The following is a 14,126-nucleotide window of genomic DNA, read 5'->3' on the forward strand; positions in this document are numbered from 1 at the left end:
CCCAAACTTTGCTGAAATAGTCACAGAAATTAAGGATAATAACCTGCGCATGTGACATCAGCTGCAATCTTCGGCCATGACCAGGAAGTGGTGAAGTGGGAGTGTTTTGTAGAGCTAAATACATGTTGTTGTCCTACTTATCACATGGATTACATCGCAACACTGTATCTGTCAGAAGGTTAGGTCGATAGATTTTTTTTTTTTTAGGCATTTTTCTACCAAAGTGGCCCTACAACCATGACATTATTATTATAATCCCCAAGGATTTTTTGAAGCTGTGGTGGTGGGCTGCACGAGAGGGTGGACTGCCGCCGCCGTGTCGTGCCGCTGTAGCGTCTGCAACTTCTATTAAAAATGACAATAGCAATAGCAATTTTTTATGACTTATTTATTTTACTTTTCAACAACGAACCGAACATAAACCGAGAACATTGCAAAACTGTTGGCAAAGTTGCTGAGAGCACTGCCGACATTCAAATGGCACTTTATTTATAAAGCACATCCCCACTCAGTGTGCTCATTTGTTATTAAATACAGGTGCCATGTCTTGTCACATCAGATGGTGCGCTACTGCTAGCATACAAGCTACCTATCGGAGACCCCCGTGATAGCATCACAGTCTAAAGCTGTACACACGACGTGTTTCTGTTGCACAACTTTGACACACAACTAGTGTTTTGCAGACAAGCCATAATGACAATGATAACAAGAGAGCACGATTGTTAAGTGACACGTTCAAAAAGTAAGTTGTGATGATGATCGTATCTCGTGGCTCGTCAAAAACGAGCTCGCGAGATGCCGCCAGCCAGGCATGTAAACAAAAATGCCAGAAAGTACAACGAGATTGAAACGTGAGCGACCACACACGCTGGCGTAGATAGGCTTAGCATGTGACAAGCTGTCGTCAATTGACTACACATTTTATGGGCTATCGTTCATTCTTCCGATAATAAGAAACAAAGTGAAAGTCAACGTGTGTTAAAGCGTGTCACGTATCTGGTCACATGCGCAAGTGCAGACAGGCGATTCCAGTGCATGCTAATCAAACTAAAGCGCAGTGAAACTTTTTTATGATATGTTAAATTGTTTTCAGACTAACTGTGGTCAATATGTGCGTAAATACTAAGCTATATAATAAGCTATATATGTATCAATTACGTACATGTAGCGGAAACCCTGTAATTCTCACCACACAATTTAGATTTTTTTTTTTCGGCATTTTTCTACCAAAGGGGCCCTGCAACCATGACATTATTATTATAATTCTCACCGCACAATTGTTTTAGCCTCATCTCATAAGATGTTGTTACAATCAAGACCTTAGAGTTATTAATGAATGTAATAATTTGAAGTATGCTGAAAACAATAATTAATAATTATTTGAAATAATGAAAAGGCAGAAATATGCTGTGAATTATACTGAAGTGGAATTGATAACTCCTAATTTCTATTTCTTGATTGATTGATTTATTGAATTTATCTGTATTTTTTTATTTCATGTATTTTTATATTTGATTATAAGTATATATAAAATATTAAACATGAAATATTTTAGTCTTAAAGTAGTTGTATTCCTGTTTTTATCAAAATGTATTATATATATATATATAATATATACAAATATAAAATTGGTTATATACAGTATATATTATGACATTTTTTTTCTTTCCATACAGCAATTTCAAATAATTTGTGTAAATATATACAACCCACCTAAGGGGGGAAAATATTAATAATAGTGGTAGATAATTCATGTGAATTTTTTCTTGTTTGATGGAAGTAATTTTCACCCAATTTATAGTAAATACAGAAAACATGCAACACTGGCAAACATTGTGCTAAAAATAACATTTTGCTCCTTGAGTAGTAGCATAGACTACTTTGTTGATATGGTGATATTGTAGAAATAGAAGGATGATTTCAAGTGAGACGTATGTAGAACCAGACAGATACAGAGTGTGTAAAGACTAATAGAGAGCAGCTGACTGGGCTAAAAGAGATCAACGGTGATCCACAACCGCGCCTGGGTTAAGTCAATGCTAGTCATCATGTCTGCTCGCAGGCCTCAGAGGTCACCACGCACGCACTTCCTGCTTTAAATCAGTGACACTCGCCCGTATGCGTGTGTGTGTGTTATCCCGTTACATCGAGCAACCGCAGCAAAAAAAACGACGCACGACCGCCGGATCCTCGCTGGCCCAGAGAAGCCGCGGCCTCATCATGAAGCCTTTTTGGTTTTTCCAAAAATACGGGTTGCCAGGGAGCCGTGGAGTTGAATGACACACTTGGTTTCCAGGGCTGGGAGCTCTTCCCAACTGCCTAGACAGCACAGTCTTATGCTGGAATGATATGTGGCCCTCACTGAACCTCTGACACTTTATGTGCTGTAATTATTTGATGATATATTTGTGAGAAAAAGTCTTTACTCACTGGTCATTGCTTTGGGTCTGTACAAGTCATAAGTGGACCTCCGCCAAGGCCAACAATCCTTATTTAGAGAGCCAATTCCTGTATTTACCTGAAATTTCTCATTAAAATTCAATGGAAGCCACACTGCATCCTACCTTGTCCCCTCTCATGAAGTCATCAATCATTCATCAAAATTTCAAGGAAAATAGAGTCGAAATGCTTTTAGGAAATGTGAGCTTTATGCTTGAGAGAGATTGTGCAAACTGCATTGTGGCCGCCATCTTTTACTGTACCGGAGCTGATATGACTGTAGCTTCAGGATAGGATAAAAGTTTCATTTCAAGTTTGCCGGCTTGAAATATTTCCCTCGTGCTCACCTTGAATCCTCATCAGAGACGGGAAAACAAAGTAACAAAAAAGTTCAGGCTGTAAAGATTTTCCTGTCGGCAATGTTTCACCAGCGAGTGAGTCAGCAGAGAACTGACAGAGGCAACAGTACTTTCCAGAACCTCACCTCCAGCCCCGTGTTGCGCGTCAGTCTCGGTGGCTCGTCGTTGACGGGCCAGATGGTCACGGAGACTGTGATGGGAAGGCTGCGGCGCTCGATCTCATAAGCCGAGGCGGAGATGGTGAAGCTGTCCTCGGTGCTCTCGGTGCTGTCGTGCATGTAGTAGATGTGTCCAAGCTTTATCTGCGGGGGACAGAAACGATCCGCATGTCAAATAAGGGGGGATGTGACACAGGCAGTCGGCCATTTTGGTTTGACGATTTTCTAATAATGGGTTGTACCTAAACTCCTTCTAGGAAATTTACCAGATCACCACCAAAATCCTACCAGGTATATTGGACGGATGGGCGATGATAAAATGAGAAAGTGTGGTTGGAGCGTGGTGGGCAGTTTTATTATGAAACACCAAGCGCAGGGTAATAAAACATCAGAAACCGCACCACAGCATCCGAGCGACAACTCGAGTATATGTGTTTGTAACGCATGGAAATCATTAAAGATCCTATGCTGTAAAATGCAGGTAGTCAGCCATTTTGGTTTTCGATGGCCAATTTTGGGCCAATTTTAGCTGTAAATAGGGGTCATACCTGAGCTCCTCGTGAATTTTCCAGATTGCCAGCAAAATTGAACCCTGTATGCTAGACAGATGGACGATGGTAAATAGCGAAGATTGTACGTTTTCACGGTAAGGCAGGGATGTCCAATGTGAGGCCCAGGGGCCGTGTGTGGCCCGCGGCTGTGGTTTTATCGGCCCGCAGCACAGTCTAAAGATATAATTTAACAAGGAAACTTAACAAGGAAAATACAACAGCAGCAGCAAAAATGGGAAAATCAATCAAAAGTAAAAAAATATTAACAGAAGAGTTGTAATCTAGCAAGGAAAAAAAGCCATAATTCCACAAGAATAAAGTAATAGTATGAGGAAAAATGGCATTTTAGAAGCATGAAGTTGAAATATTAAAGAAAAAAAGGTTTCTTTTCTTTTTTTTCTAAGTTAAATACAATGAATAAAGTTGTAATTTTTGGAAACTTAGTTTGGGGGAACATTTATAACATGGGAATAAGAAAGAAAATATACAAGAAGAAAGTTGAAACATTTGGAAAATTATATAAAAAAAGACATTTTACCAGAGGAAAGTCAAAATATTAAGAGAAAAAACTAGAGAAAACAGTTGCAATTTTATGAGAATAAACTTGTAAAATGAGGAAAAATATCATTTTAGGAACAATGTCGAAATAAAGAAAAAATACGTTATTGTTTTAAAAGATATAAAGTTATGATTATGAGACGAAAATTTACAAGAGGAAAGTTGAAATGAAATACCGGTAGTTGGAAAATAAAAAAAAAAAACAGCAGAAATGGAAAAAACAACTGTAATTGTAAGGGAACAAAGTCAAAATATGAAGAACAAAAGCTGCAATTTCACAAGAATAAACTCGTATTATTATGGAAAAAACATCATTTTAGTAGCATTTCATCTATATTACAAAGGTGAAATGCTGTTTTTTCTTGAGCTACATATAGCTTCTTAGCCTATCTTTATGTGTTGGTTTACAAAACATCAAAGGCCCTTGCATCCTTTCATTTTTCAGTATGTGGCCCTCACGGGAAAAAGTCGGGACACCCCTGCTGTAAGGTGTAGGTGGAGCTTGGCTGCAAAGTTTGATGATTCACCACGAATCCACCAGATCCAAATTTGGCCAAATTTGCTGTGTAAGGGGAAGATCGTGCCCTGAGTTTTTGATGTGTTGGGAGTGAGTCCTTGAACCAAGATTAGCCATCGTAGCTGCGGCCAAAAGTCACATCAGTGCATCATTTTACAAGAGGTGGCGTCACTCTTTTCTGCTTGTTAGTTTCCAAATGACGACCGTCAACATATCTAACTACTTGTAGGTGTCCCGATACTTTTGCATAGCTAGTTCATTCTACACTTAATAGAAAGCTGTTGGAACCTGATTGAAGTGAAGGTCTATTGGAGGAGAAAGATGACATTATAGCTGATAGAGATTCCATGCTGGGAGCTGACACCTCAGATTTATTTCACCTTCTTGTGCGGAGCTTCAGTAGGCGCGTGATACTGTAGGCTTATATAAAACACACATCGACTGCACACACGCTCACACCTCGACATGCACACGGTGTCAATGTCCCAGAGTGGCGCTAGGAACTGTTGAACTTATGGAAAATAGTCAAAAATTACAGTTTGGCTTCCATTCCTCGGAGTGAGTAAAAGTAAAAGAAGTGCACACATAAAACAAGAGCTCAAAGCTTTTGTATTTTCCTGTGAGAGCTTTCCATAGTGGCAAATCATATCAATGCAATGCTGGCCTCCCCTACTGAAGTTTTTTTTTTTTTGGTATGATTTCCACTTTTTGAGAGACATGGGTCTGGCAGCAACAAAAGCACAGGGCGGGTTTTGTGTGCAAACTTTATAATAGGAATGCACGCTGCCAGTTTATTTTGGCTGCAGGCGGTCAAAAAACATCGTCAGTTTTTCCAGCATGCTTCTGCATGGGGCTGGATGATCTGGGAGCTCCTCAGTTGTCTGTGTGACAAGCTCACCAACCCCAAACAATGTGGTCCGCTCTCTCTGAGGTTTTTCCATTGCTAACTGCTCATGTATTGTTAATATTTTCCTCAAAAGTGGCAGGATACAAGACAGCGCTCAATAGTAACTTGGACGGGAAAATTCCGCGATGGCTTGCTCGGTGTGGTAATCCTGAATGAAATGTTCTTAAGATGGGATCAACTTTGAAGTTTGTTACGTGGATGGAGGATGTAAATATTTGCAACAATCCCCAGCATACTCTTGGGTTGTTGCAATGATGCATACTAGGACCATTGGGTGTCTGCCACTGATGCACCATACACAGCGTGTATATAGTAGTTTTAATGTGGAGTTTTAATGCAATCAAATAAAAATATAAAATAAGGAAATGAAAGTTATCAATCAAAAATAATAATCAGCAAATTCATGTATTTTAAACAATACCCCTTTAACTAAAAATAATTCAATCTTTCCAAAAATAACATGAATGAAGGCACAAGAAACACAATGTATTCTTATATAAAATATGTAATGCATTAATTGTCTACTCAGAGAAACAAATGTACTCATTGAAGAGTATTGTTACTTTACAACAATTTTACTCAAGAAAATCATATGTGATGTTACACATATCGGTATCGGTATCAGTTGATATCGGAATCGGAAATTGAGAGTTGGACAATATCGGCATATCGGTTATCAGCAAAAAAGCCAATATCGGACATCCCTAGTCTTTATTCTTGCAATATTATGACTTTTTCTTCAAAATTATATATTTTTTCTCTGAATATATGACTGAATATACAACTTTTTGTTTTCTGCTTTCACAGAATCCAGTCGTCCCTCGTTTTATAGCTGTTTATTGGTTCCAGACCCGACTGCTATAAATTAATTTCTGCTACACTGGTTCAATGTTAATAAAGGGAAGATTTTTGTAGTTAGAGCATAGGAAACCTGTTTACGACTTTCTAAATACAGTTTTTAACATTATTAGAGCCCTGCAGACATGAAATAACACCCCTATAGTCACATTTACGCTCCTTAAGAAAGGGTTTCAAACGGAGTGGGGTAAGAAGGACAAGTAAGAATCCACAAACTTACCACTTCCACACGGAATGGGAGGAGAACCTTTTTTTCACTCTGCATCCATGGCTGGCAAGGTAAGGTAATGTAATAAGGATGGATGTCTCATCCTTATAACATTGCTGCTGCCTCGTGGCCAGAATACTACATATCACTTGCATTTCAATATGTTTTGACTAATAATAGACCACAGTCTACCACCAAACAGCGATCATTAATTAATTAAGTTTGGTGGTTCAGTTAGTATTTTTTCATTTCAGTGTTACTGCGTGAGAAGCACAGTTGCGCAATTTTTTGCGCAACAAATTTTCTGGAAGAACACATCTTCCACAGTTGTAAACATTGCCATCTAAACCGTCGCAGGACCTGACTTTTGCGAGGAGCAAAGGAATGTGTTTCGCTTTTTCTTTGCCCATTTTGGCAGCATTTACGCATAGCCATTGTTATCTAGTAAACTTTTTTTTAATCATTAGTTTATGTTGTACAGTGGTGAGTGTTTTTTACACTGTAGTTCTATTTATACGCATAAACTCCTATACAGTACCTCCTCCCACGTGAAGTATGTGAGCTCATCTCCGTCCTGGAAACGTATTTCCCCATGCTGCGGCGGCTCCTCCACCACAAACTCGATGTTGATAGAGTTGTAGAAGGGGTGTGAGATGTTGATGACCTCGTCGTTGATGACATGGCTGAGGCCTTCCTTCACGGTGAAGTTGAAGGTCTGGATGGGGATGAGGCGAGGCACAATGTTGACCGTGATGCGCAGGTCCTCCACCGTGGTAAAACCATTGCTGACGTCCATGGTGAAGCCATCAAGACCCTGCATAAAACACGGTTATTCGAGTATGTCATGTTTTAAAAAGTCACCACATGCCAATAACGAAGTAAACAGCAAACCTGGATGGATGCAGACACGTAGAGGATGCGGCCGTGATCGACATCCTCCTGTGTGAACGAGTGAATATAGTCGAGGACCGGCGAGTCGGTGCCGTCGGAGCTGTTTGTTAGCTTGACCATGTGGCCGAGGCGAGGCGGCTCTTTGATGGTGAACACCATCTCTGTGGGCAGGATGTCCGCTTGCTCCACCTAAATGAAGGACAAAGCAGTGGTACTTTCAAGATGGAACCATCTCTGAATTTCTATTGCGTGTCACTCTTGAGTTATGGTACTTCCATGAAAACAACTGCAGTATTAATACATTGGTCGACCTAAACGAAGATTAAATGTAATATAAATATATGATCATGCTTTATTTTGTAACACATTACTAGCAATGGACGACGTAAACGCTATACAATAGAATCGTGTAGAATAGCTTACGATAGATTTAAATTTTAGCGCACAATCGCGATAATGCATGTTGAAGATGCAGAAGATGTTGAAGAACTGTGTTGAGTGTTTTAAATCGGAACTAAAGACACACCTTTATGCACTGGCTTTTAAGACAAGTTGAACTAGTCATTTTTTAGAATTGTTTTAAATATTGTATTTTCTCAAATGTCTTATTTGTTCTTCTTTTAATTCATCTCTGAATTCTTTCTTCTTTTTCTATCAGGGTAGTTTTATGTTAGGGCCGCACGGTGGATGAGTGGTTAGCATGTTGGCCACACGGTCAGGAGATCATGAAGATCTGGGTTCGAATCACCGTTGGGTATGTCTGTGTGGAGTTTGCATGTTTTCTCAGTGCGTGTGTGGGTTTCCTCCCACATTGCAAAAACATGCATGTTAGGTTGATTGGCAACTCTAAATTGTCCATAGGTATGAATGTGAGCCTATATGTGTTTGTCTATATGTGCCCTGCGATTGGCTAGTGACCAATCCAGGGTGTTTCCTGGCCTCTCGCCCGAAGTCAGCTGGGATAGGTTCCAGCATGAAAAGAGGATGCGGAGTAGCTTAAGCTCAGACAGAGAATCCATGCTAACCGCCAAGTTATCTTAAATATAATTTAGCGAAAACAAAAGAATAAGTGATTAACACACATTAACACATCATTGGCCCATGGCACATTCTAAAAATATAATTTAACGAGAAAAAATAAACACCAGCAAAAATGGAAAAATCTGCAGTAATTTTAGGAGAACTATGAGGAGAGAAATGAGAAAAAGTCGTAATTTTATGAGAATAACGTCATAATATTATGAGGAAAAATTACGTCGTTTTAAATGAAATATTAAAGAAAAAAACATTTTTTTTTTAAAGCCGTAAAATTAAGAGAAGCAAACAAAAAAACCCAATAAAACTAAGTTGCGGAAAAGGTTATACTATTACAGCAATAAAGAATAAGAATAAAAATGTTAAATTGTTTTAAAAAAGTAATAGAAAAAGACAGCTGTAATTTTATGAGAATAAAGTCAAAATATTAAGTGAAAAATATTAAGTTGTATTCTAATGAGAAAGTCGCAATTTAATGAGAATAAACTTGTAGTATTATGAGGAAAAATAATATCATTTTTGCAGCATAGAATTGAAATATGAAAGAAAAAAATACATTATTAAAAGTCTGCATTTTATGCAAAACAAACAAAACAAGATGAAGTTGTCTTTTTTTTTAAATTAGGTTGGGGAAAAAGTTATAATATTATGGGAATAAATTAAAAATATTAAGGGAATAAAACCATAATATTTTGAAAATTTACAAAAATTATTAACGAAGAAAGTTGAAATATTCTGAAAAAACAAAAACGAAACAGCAGAAATGGGGCAAAAATAGAACAAAGACCAAAGTTTATATTAATAATAGTTTTTTTCAACTATATCACAAAGCTGAAATGCAGTTTCTTCTTGAAATATGTGTAACCTCTTAGCATATTATAACCGATGTGACAAAAAATGTATAGTGATGTATGTCGTTAGCGCAAGAGGCTTCAATATATATCGCAGTATGGATTTTAGGCCATATCACCCATCTCTATGTGTTCCTCCCAACATTACGGTGTGGTTAGCGTTGGAGCTACTGCAGGGATGTCGGTAACAAAAGAACCGCTCACACCTGACAAAATACAAGGAAATTTTGTTACCGGTCCAAGAAAATTAATCAAATTAAGTAAAATAACTCTCGAAGGCTGTCTTTCCTTTCAGCTGGCGCTGAGTGCTGTTTCCTGTCACTTTGAGGCCAATATTTTTATAATTCGGGATTCAGAGTATGGAAAATATGCGCTTACAACTTCATTAACACTGGTGTGTGAAATTGGGACACGGCTGTAGACTTGTGTCATGTTACACATTCACACACAGGCAGATTTATGGTCATCCTACTCTGAGAAGTTTTTAATCAGCTCCCCGGAGCCCCCGAGCCTGTTTAGCAGTCATGGCTCCCTTTCACAATATTTCACATCACACTGCTTTGCATTTCATAGTGTTGTAGGAAACATATTAGATGCACTCCCACCAGCCAAGTCAATATTTTACTATTTGTAAACGCAGTGCCATCAAGGCTGAACAAGTATTCCTGCTTGGTTTTTCGGATTTTTCTCCACTTTGTGCAGAGGATATGAAATGTATGCTTAGAGAATTTTGCAATCAAAATTACTCTTCATTAGTCTAAAAGTCCAACATGTTCAGACTTGACGGATGAGTTGAATCCCGTTAAGTGCTTTCCAGATGAACGGCGGGCAGGCCCCTTGTACAAATTACAGTGGGCTTCAGGAAGCTCCCCGCGGGATACGCGGTGCTCTGTTTTCCACACTTAATAGACTGCAATTTAGTACATAAAATAGATTAAAAGGAGCGACTGTGCTGTCACATTTAGTGTGACTTTCATGTGGCTGCGATGTAGATTAGAGACGAGGCATTGGCGGAGTGAAAAAGCAGACCGCATCTCATCAAATTAGCTTGGAAAAAGACAAAGATAATTCTGTCACACGCAAAGTAAATCATTGAAGCTGCTGTGTGAGCTTGTGGCCACAAAACAGTATTTTTCCTCAACATGAAATATTTACAGGGTTAGGAATTACCTTGAGGTAATCCGAGTTGATAACGGTGTGCTCTCCTTCGTAGGCAACGATGACTTCATTGGTCAGCACTTCAGGCTCAGAGAGGTACCCTTGTTTGAATATTTTAATCCTGAATGTGCCCTCCTCTGAATGTCCTCCTGCTTGGACTGTGAAACTAAAGGCATCCTTGGACCTCAGGCTCTCGTAGTTATGTTCATAGGAAACAACACCCTTCTTCAAGTCCTCCTGGGTGAATTCTGAGGACTCAATCCCGCTGACAATAATCCTGCCGTCACTAGGGGGGGACGTCACATGAAACGTGATCTCGCTGTCGTCCCTGATGTCCATGTTGGACTCTGCGCTCAGCAGCGTTGTGTTGAGGGTCTTGGTGCCTCCATGGTCAATGACGATGATTGTGTTGTTGACCACTCGCAGGTAGGCTTCGCCGGCTTGGATCTGCAGCAGAGTGGTTGTCTTGTGAAAGCCGTCGGACACCTGTAGTGGGAAGCGTTCCTGATCGGCTCCGTGATGAATGAAAAGAACCTTTTTATCTCGCAGGTCGGCTTGTGTGAAACGGAAAAGGGATTGGGAGGGATTCAGTGCGGAGACAATGTTGCCAGAGAGGATTCCCTCACGAGCATAGACAATCTGGGAGTCATTAAAGCCTGAGTCGTCGTCCTTGAACCGGATGTCATCAGTGGTCAGCAGACGCTGGCCATGGCGGACGACATCAAAAACTTTATCAACAACCTGCAGTGGAGCATGCTCATTCTTGCTTTGGATAGATATTCTGAAGATGCCACTAATTGTTTCCTGATCCCCAAATCTGTCTGCGCTCTGATCAAATACTGTGAAGTGAAATTCATCACTAACTGTCCTGGAACCGTCATGCTGGTATATTAGCCTGTTGAGTTGGAGGTCTTCATTACTGAACACTCTAATCGCTCCCTCAAATCGAGGTTGACCAGGTGGGGAGTCCCTTATGAGTCGCCCATGTGTCGGCCCTTGAGTGATCTGGTACATAAAATCTGCGGAGCTGGCTGATTGCATCCAAAGATGATTTTTGTCAACAACTTGCTCACTACCATGTAGGACAGTTAGCACCTCATTGGTCAGAGTGGGGGCGTCAGAATCAGCAAGGATGTTAATTGGGAATGTGTATAAAGGAGAGTACTGATCCTCGACAAATACTTTGAACTGGAATTGATCGGTACTGTCCACAGCTCTTTGCACCAAGACGCTGTAGGTGATATAATTGTCCATAATGTCTCTCTGGGTGAAAGTGTCCCCTTTTGTCAACTCTGTGTCCAGTAGCTGAAGACTACCCAGTGTGGGAGGCTTGACAAGGATGTACTTAACAGTTTCCGGGTCTGGTTTTTTCCCTTTCACTTCAGCCTGAAGCTCAGTGGGTCCGATTGTTACCTCCTCACCAGATTGCATTTCTAGTGGGACCAGGGTGGACAGTTTCACTGGAGAAGGCATAATCTTGACTAAGAATGTGTTATTCCACAGGGAGAACTTCCCCAGGTGTGTGTCAAACTGAATCTGTTCCACAACAACATCTTCCTGGTCACTTGAATCTGTGCTAATATACCTTAGGTGGTTTTCTTCCAGATCGGATTGATGGAACGCATTTACTGGTTTCAACATGCCATCGCTTGTCAATATCTTCAGTTCCCCAAACACCAGTGGCTGTGTTATGTTATAAATTACATCTCCATTACGAGGATGTGTGAGGACAGCCAAGTTGTTAATACCAATAGAAGCATTGCTACCTTGAGCCAAGACAAGGCCAGTGTTGGTAACAATAGTCATATGTGGCTGCGTCAAAGCCAGCTTAAAAGTTGCAGAGTGGCTGACAGATTGCCCGTCTGATACTTCCAGGGTCATTGAATCAGCTTTGCCACCTTTGTGCACATAATAGATACTCCCTTCCTTCAGATCCCTGCAAGTGAACTCAGTGATCCTTCGTCCTGGCTCCTGACTGTTCTCAAGATACCCTACTTCTACGGAAGGCTCAGAGGTAACAATTACCACTAAGCTGTCGCAGCGGGTGTCAGAATCTGTGATTTTGATCAGACTGGGGCTCAGGCGGGTCCTGCCATTGTCTGTAATGGTGATTTCTCCTCCACTCAGTTGCGGCATGTCATTGACGGGAATGATTTCAACCGGTACGATGTAACTTTGGGATGTTCTAAGACATTCTGGGAGGTAGACGTTACTGCTAGCGACCACCTCCAGGTGAATTCGATCTGCGTGCCTTTCATGTCCATCATGCATATACTTGATTTTCTGGTTGACAACATCCAGAAGAGTGAATTTTTGTGTGCGCTTTGTGTTGATATTCATATCAACCACACCGTACCAGGGGTCACTCTTGAGCGAAAAGACAATCTGCGACTGACGCATCCCTGCAATGCTGAGGTCAAATGTTGGGCTCAGGTTGTCAATGTTTAGAAAAACTTCTCCGCCTTCAGGTACAAGTAGCGGCGTAATGTCAAGGAGCTTCGTTACATTTTTGAATATCTCTGGCATGTCGTCTGTTGGGTAGCAATGTGGTTCAGTAGTCTCAATATCAACATAGCGAGTTTGAGGCGGTGGGGAAGTTGTCGTGTCAATGTCATAATAACTGGAGTAGTCATAGTCCTCTCCTTCGCATTTAACGTGGACATCTTTGGTCACCAGCGCATCCTGCAGGCTCCTATCCTTCTGATTGACTTTGATCTCCCCCAAGCATCCGATAAAAGACTCAGCCGTCATCTCTTCCTCTGCGCGGTTCAATGACCCACTCTCGCGAAAGAGATCCTTCATTTTAGCCTGAATGCCTCCCAAATACAAGTTTCCCACCAAGTCCAGTTTTTGTGACAAGTCGAGAGGAAGGGAGACGACCTGACTGTCGACGTTGATGTCAAACGACTCCTGACTGACCTGCACCCTAACTCTGTGCCACTGATCGTCATCCAGCTGCACCTCTGTGTTCTCCAGCACCTCCATGCCATTGCCGTAGTCCAGCAAACCTTTCAGGTAGCCTTTCACAATACCAATAGCAATGAAGTCACTCTCTCTCCCAGGGTGGAAAGCAAGAAGGGCATCCTCTATGGTAGTTTTCATGAGAAATTCCAAAACTCTCGGTGCTCCGCTTGCACCACTCCAAGTGGGAAATGAGACAAAAGAATCAGGAGTGCTGAAACTAGTCGCTTCTCCGTCACCTGCCTCAAATTCACTGCTGCAGGATTCCTTTGTGTCGTGGCATTGTTTAAACAGCGTGCTGAGAATATCAAAGTCATGGGACTCGAATTTCACATCAGTCATGCAGCCCCGGAAAGGTGGAATGGCGTTGCTAAGGTAGGGAGCGTCAAGATCTCCGGTGCCTCCCATCCAAATACCCAGGTCAATGTTTAGCTGTTCTCCGTCATTCCTCACAGGGATGAACGTTGAAAAGAGATCGTCGATTGTCATGGTGAGCTTGGCATCCTGCAGCGTGAGGGAGACTTTGTGCTCCAGAAGATTGTTTAGCTGTAGACCTTGTGAGGATGACAGGGTCACCTCACCTGGCCCCAGGTTCATCCGAGCCTGTGGAAAAATGAGTTCTATGAAAATAATGTTGCATCATTCAGTGTTTTACTTGCTTCCATCACTTCTAAG

The 14,126-nt window shown here is 40.9% G+C and overlaps 1 protein-coding gene across 1 annotated transcript in view; it reads right to left on the reverse strand.

Moving 5' to 3' along the window:
• The window catches only part of cspg4 (chondroitin sulfate proteoglycan 4), a 73,112-nt gene that overhangs the window by 9,912 nt on the left and 49,074 nt on the right, over positions 1–14,126 (reverse strand). Inside the window, exons 3-6 of the mRNA XM_054775158.1 lie at positions 10,503–14,054; positions 7,447–7,635; positions 7,094–7,369; positions 2,924–3,100 (exon numbers count right to left, since the gene is read on the reverse strand). Coding sequence (XP_054631133.1) covers positions 2,924–3,100; positions 7,094–7,369; positions 7,447–7,635; positions 10,503–14,054 — 4,194 coding nt within the window. The remainder of the gene's footprint in view (positions 1–2,923; positions 3,101–7,093; positions 7,370–7,446; positions 7,636–10,502; positions 14,055–14,126) is intronic.

This window comes from Dunckerocampus dactyliophorus, chromosome 5 (genome assembly GCF_027744805.1).
Source record: "Dunckerocampus dactyliophorus isolate RoL2022-P2 chromosome 5, RoL_Ddac_1.1, whole genome shotgun sequence".
Lineage (NCBI taxonomy): Eukaryota > Metazoa > Chordata > Actinopteri > Syngnathiformes > Syngnathidae > Dunckerocampus > Dunckerocampus dactyliophorus.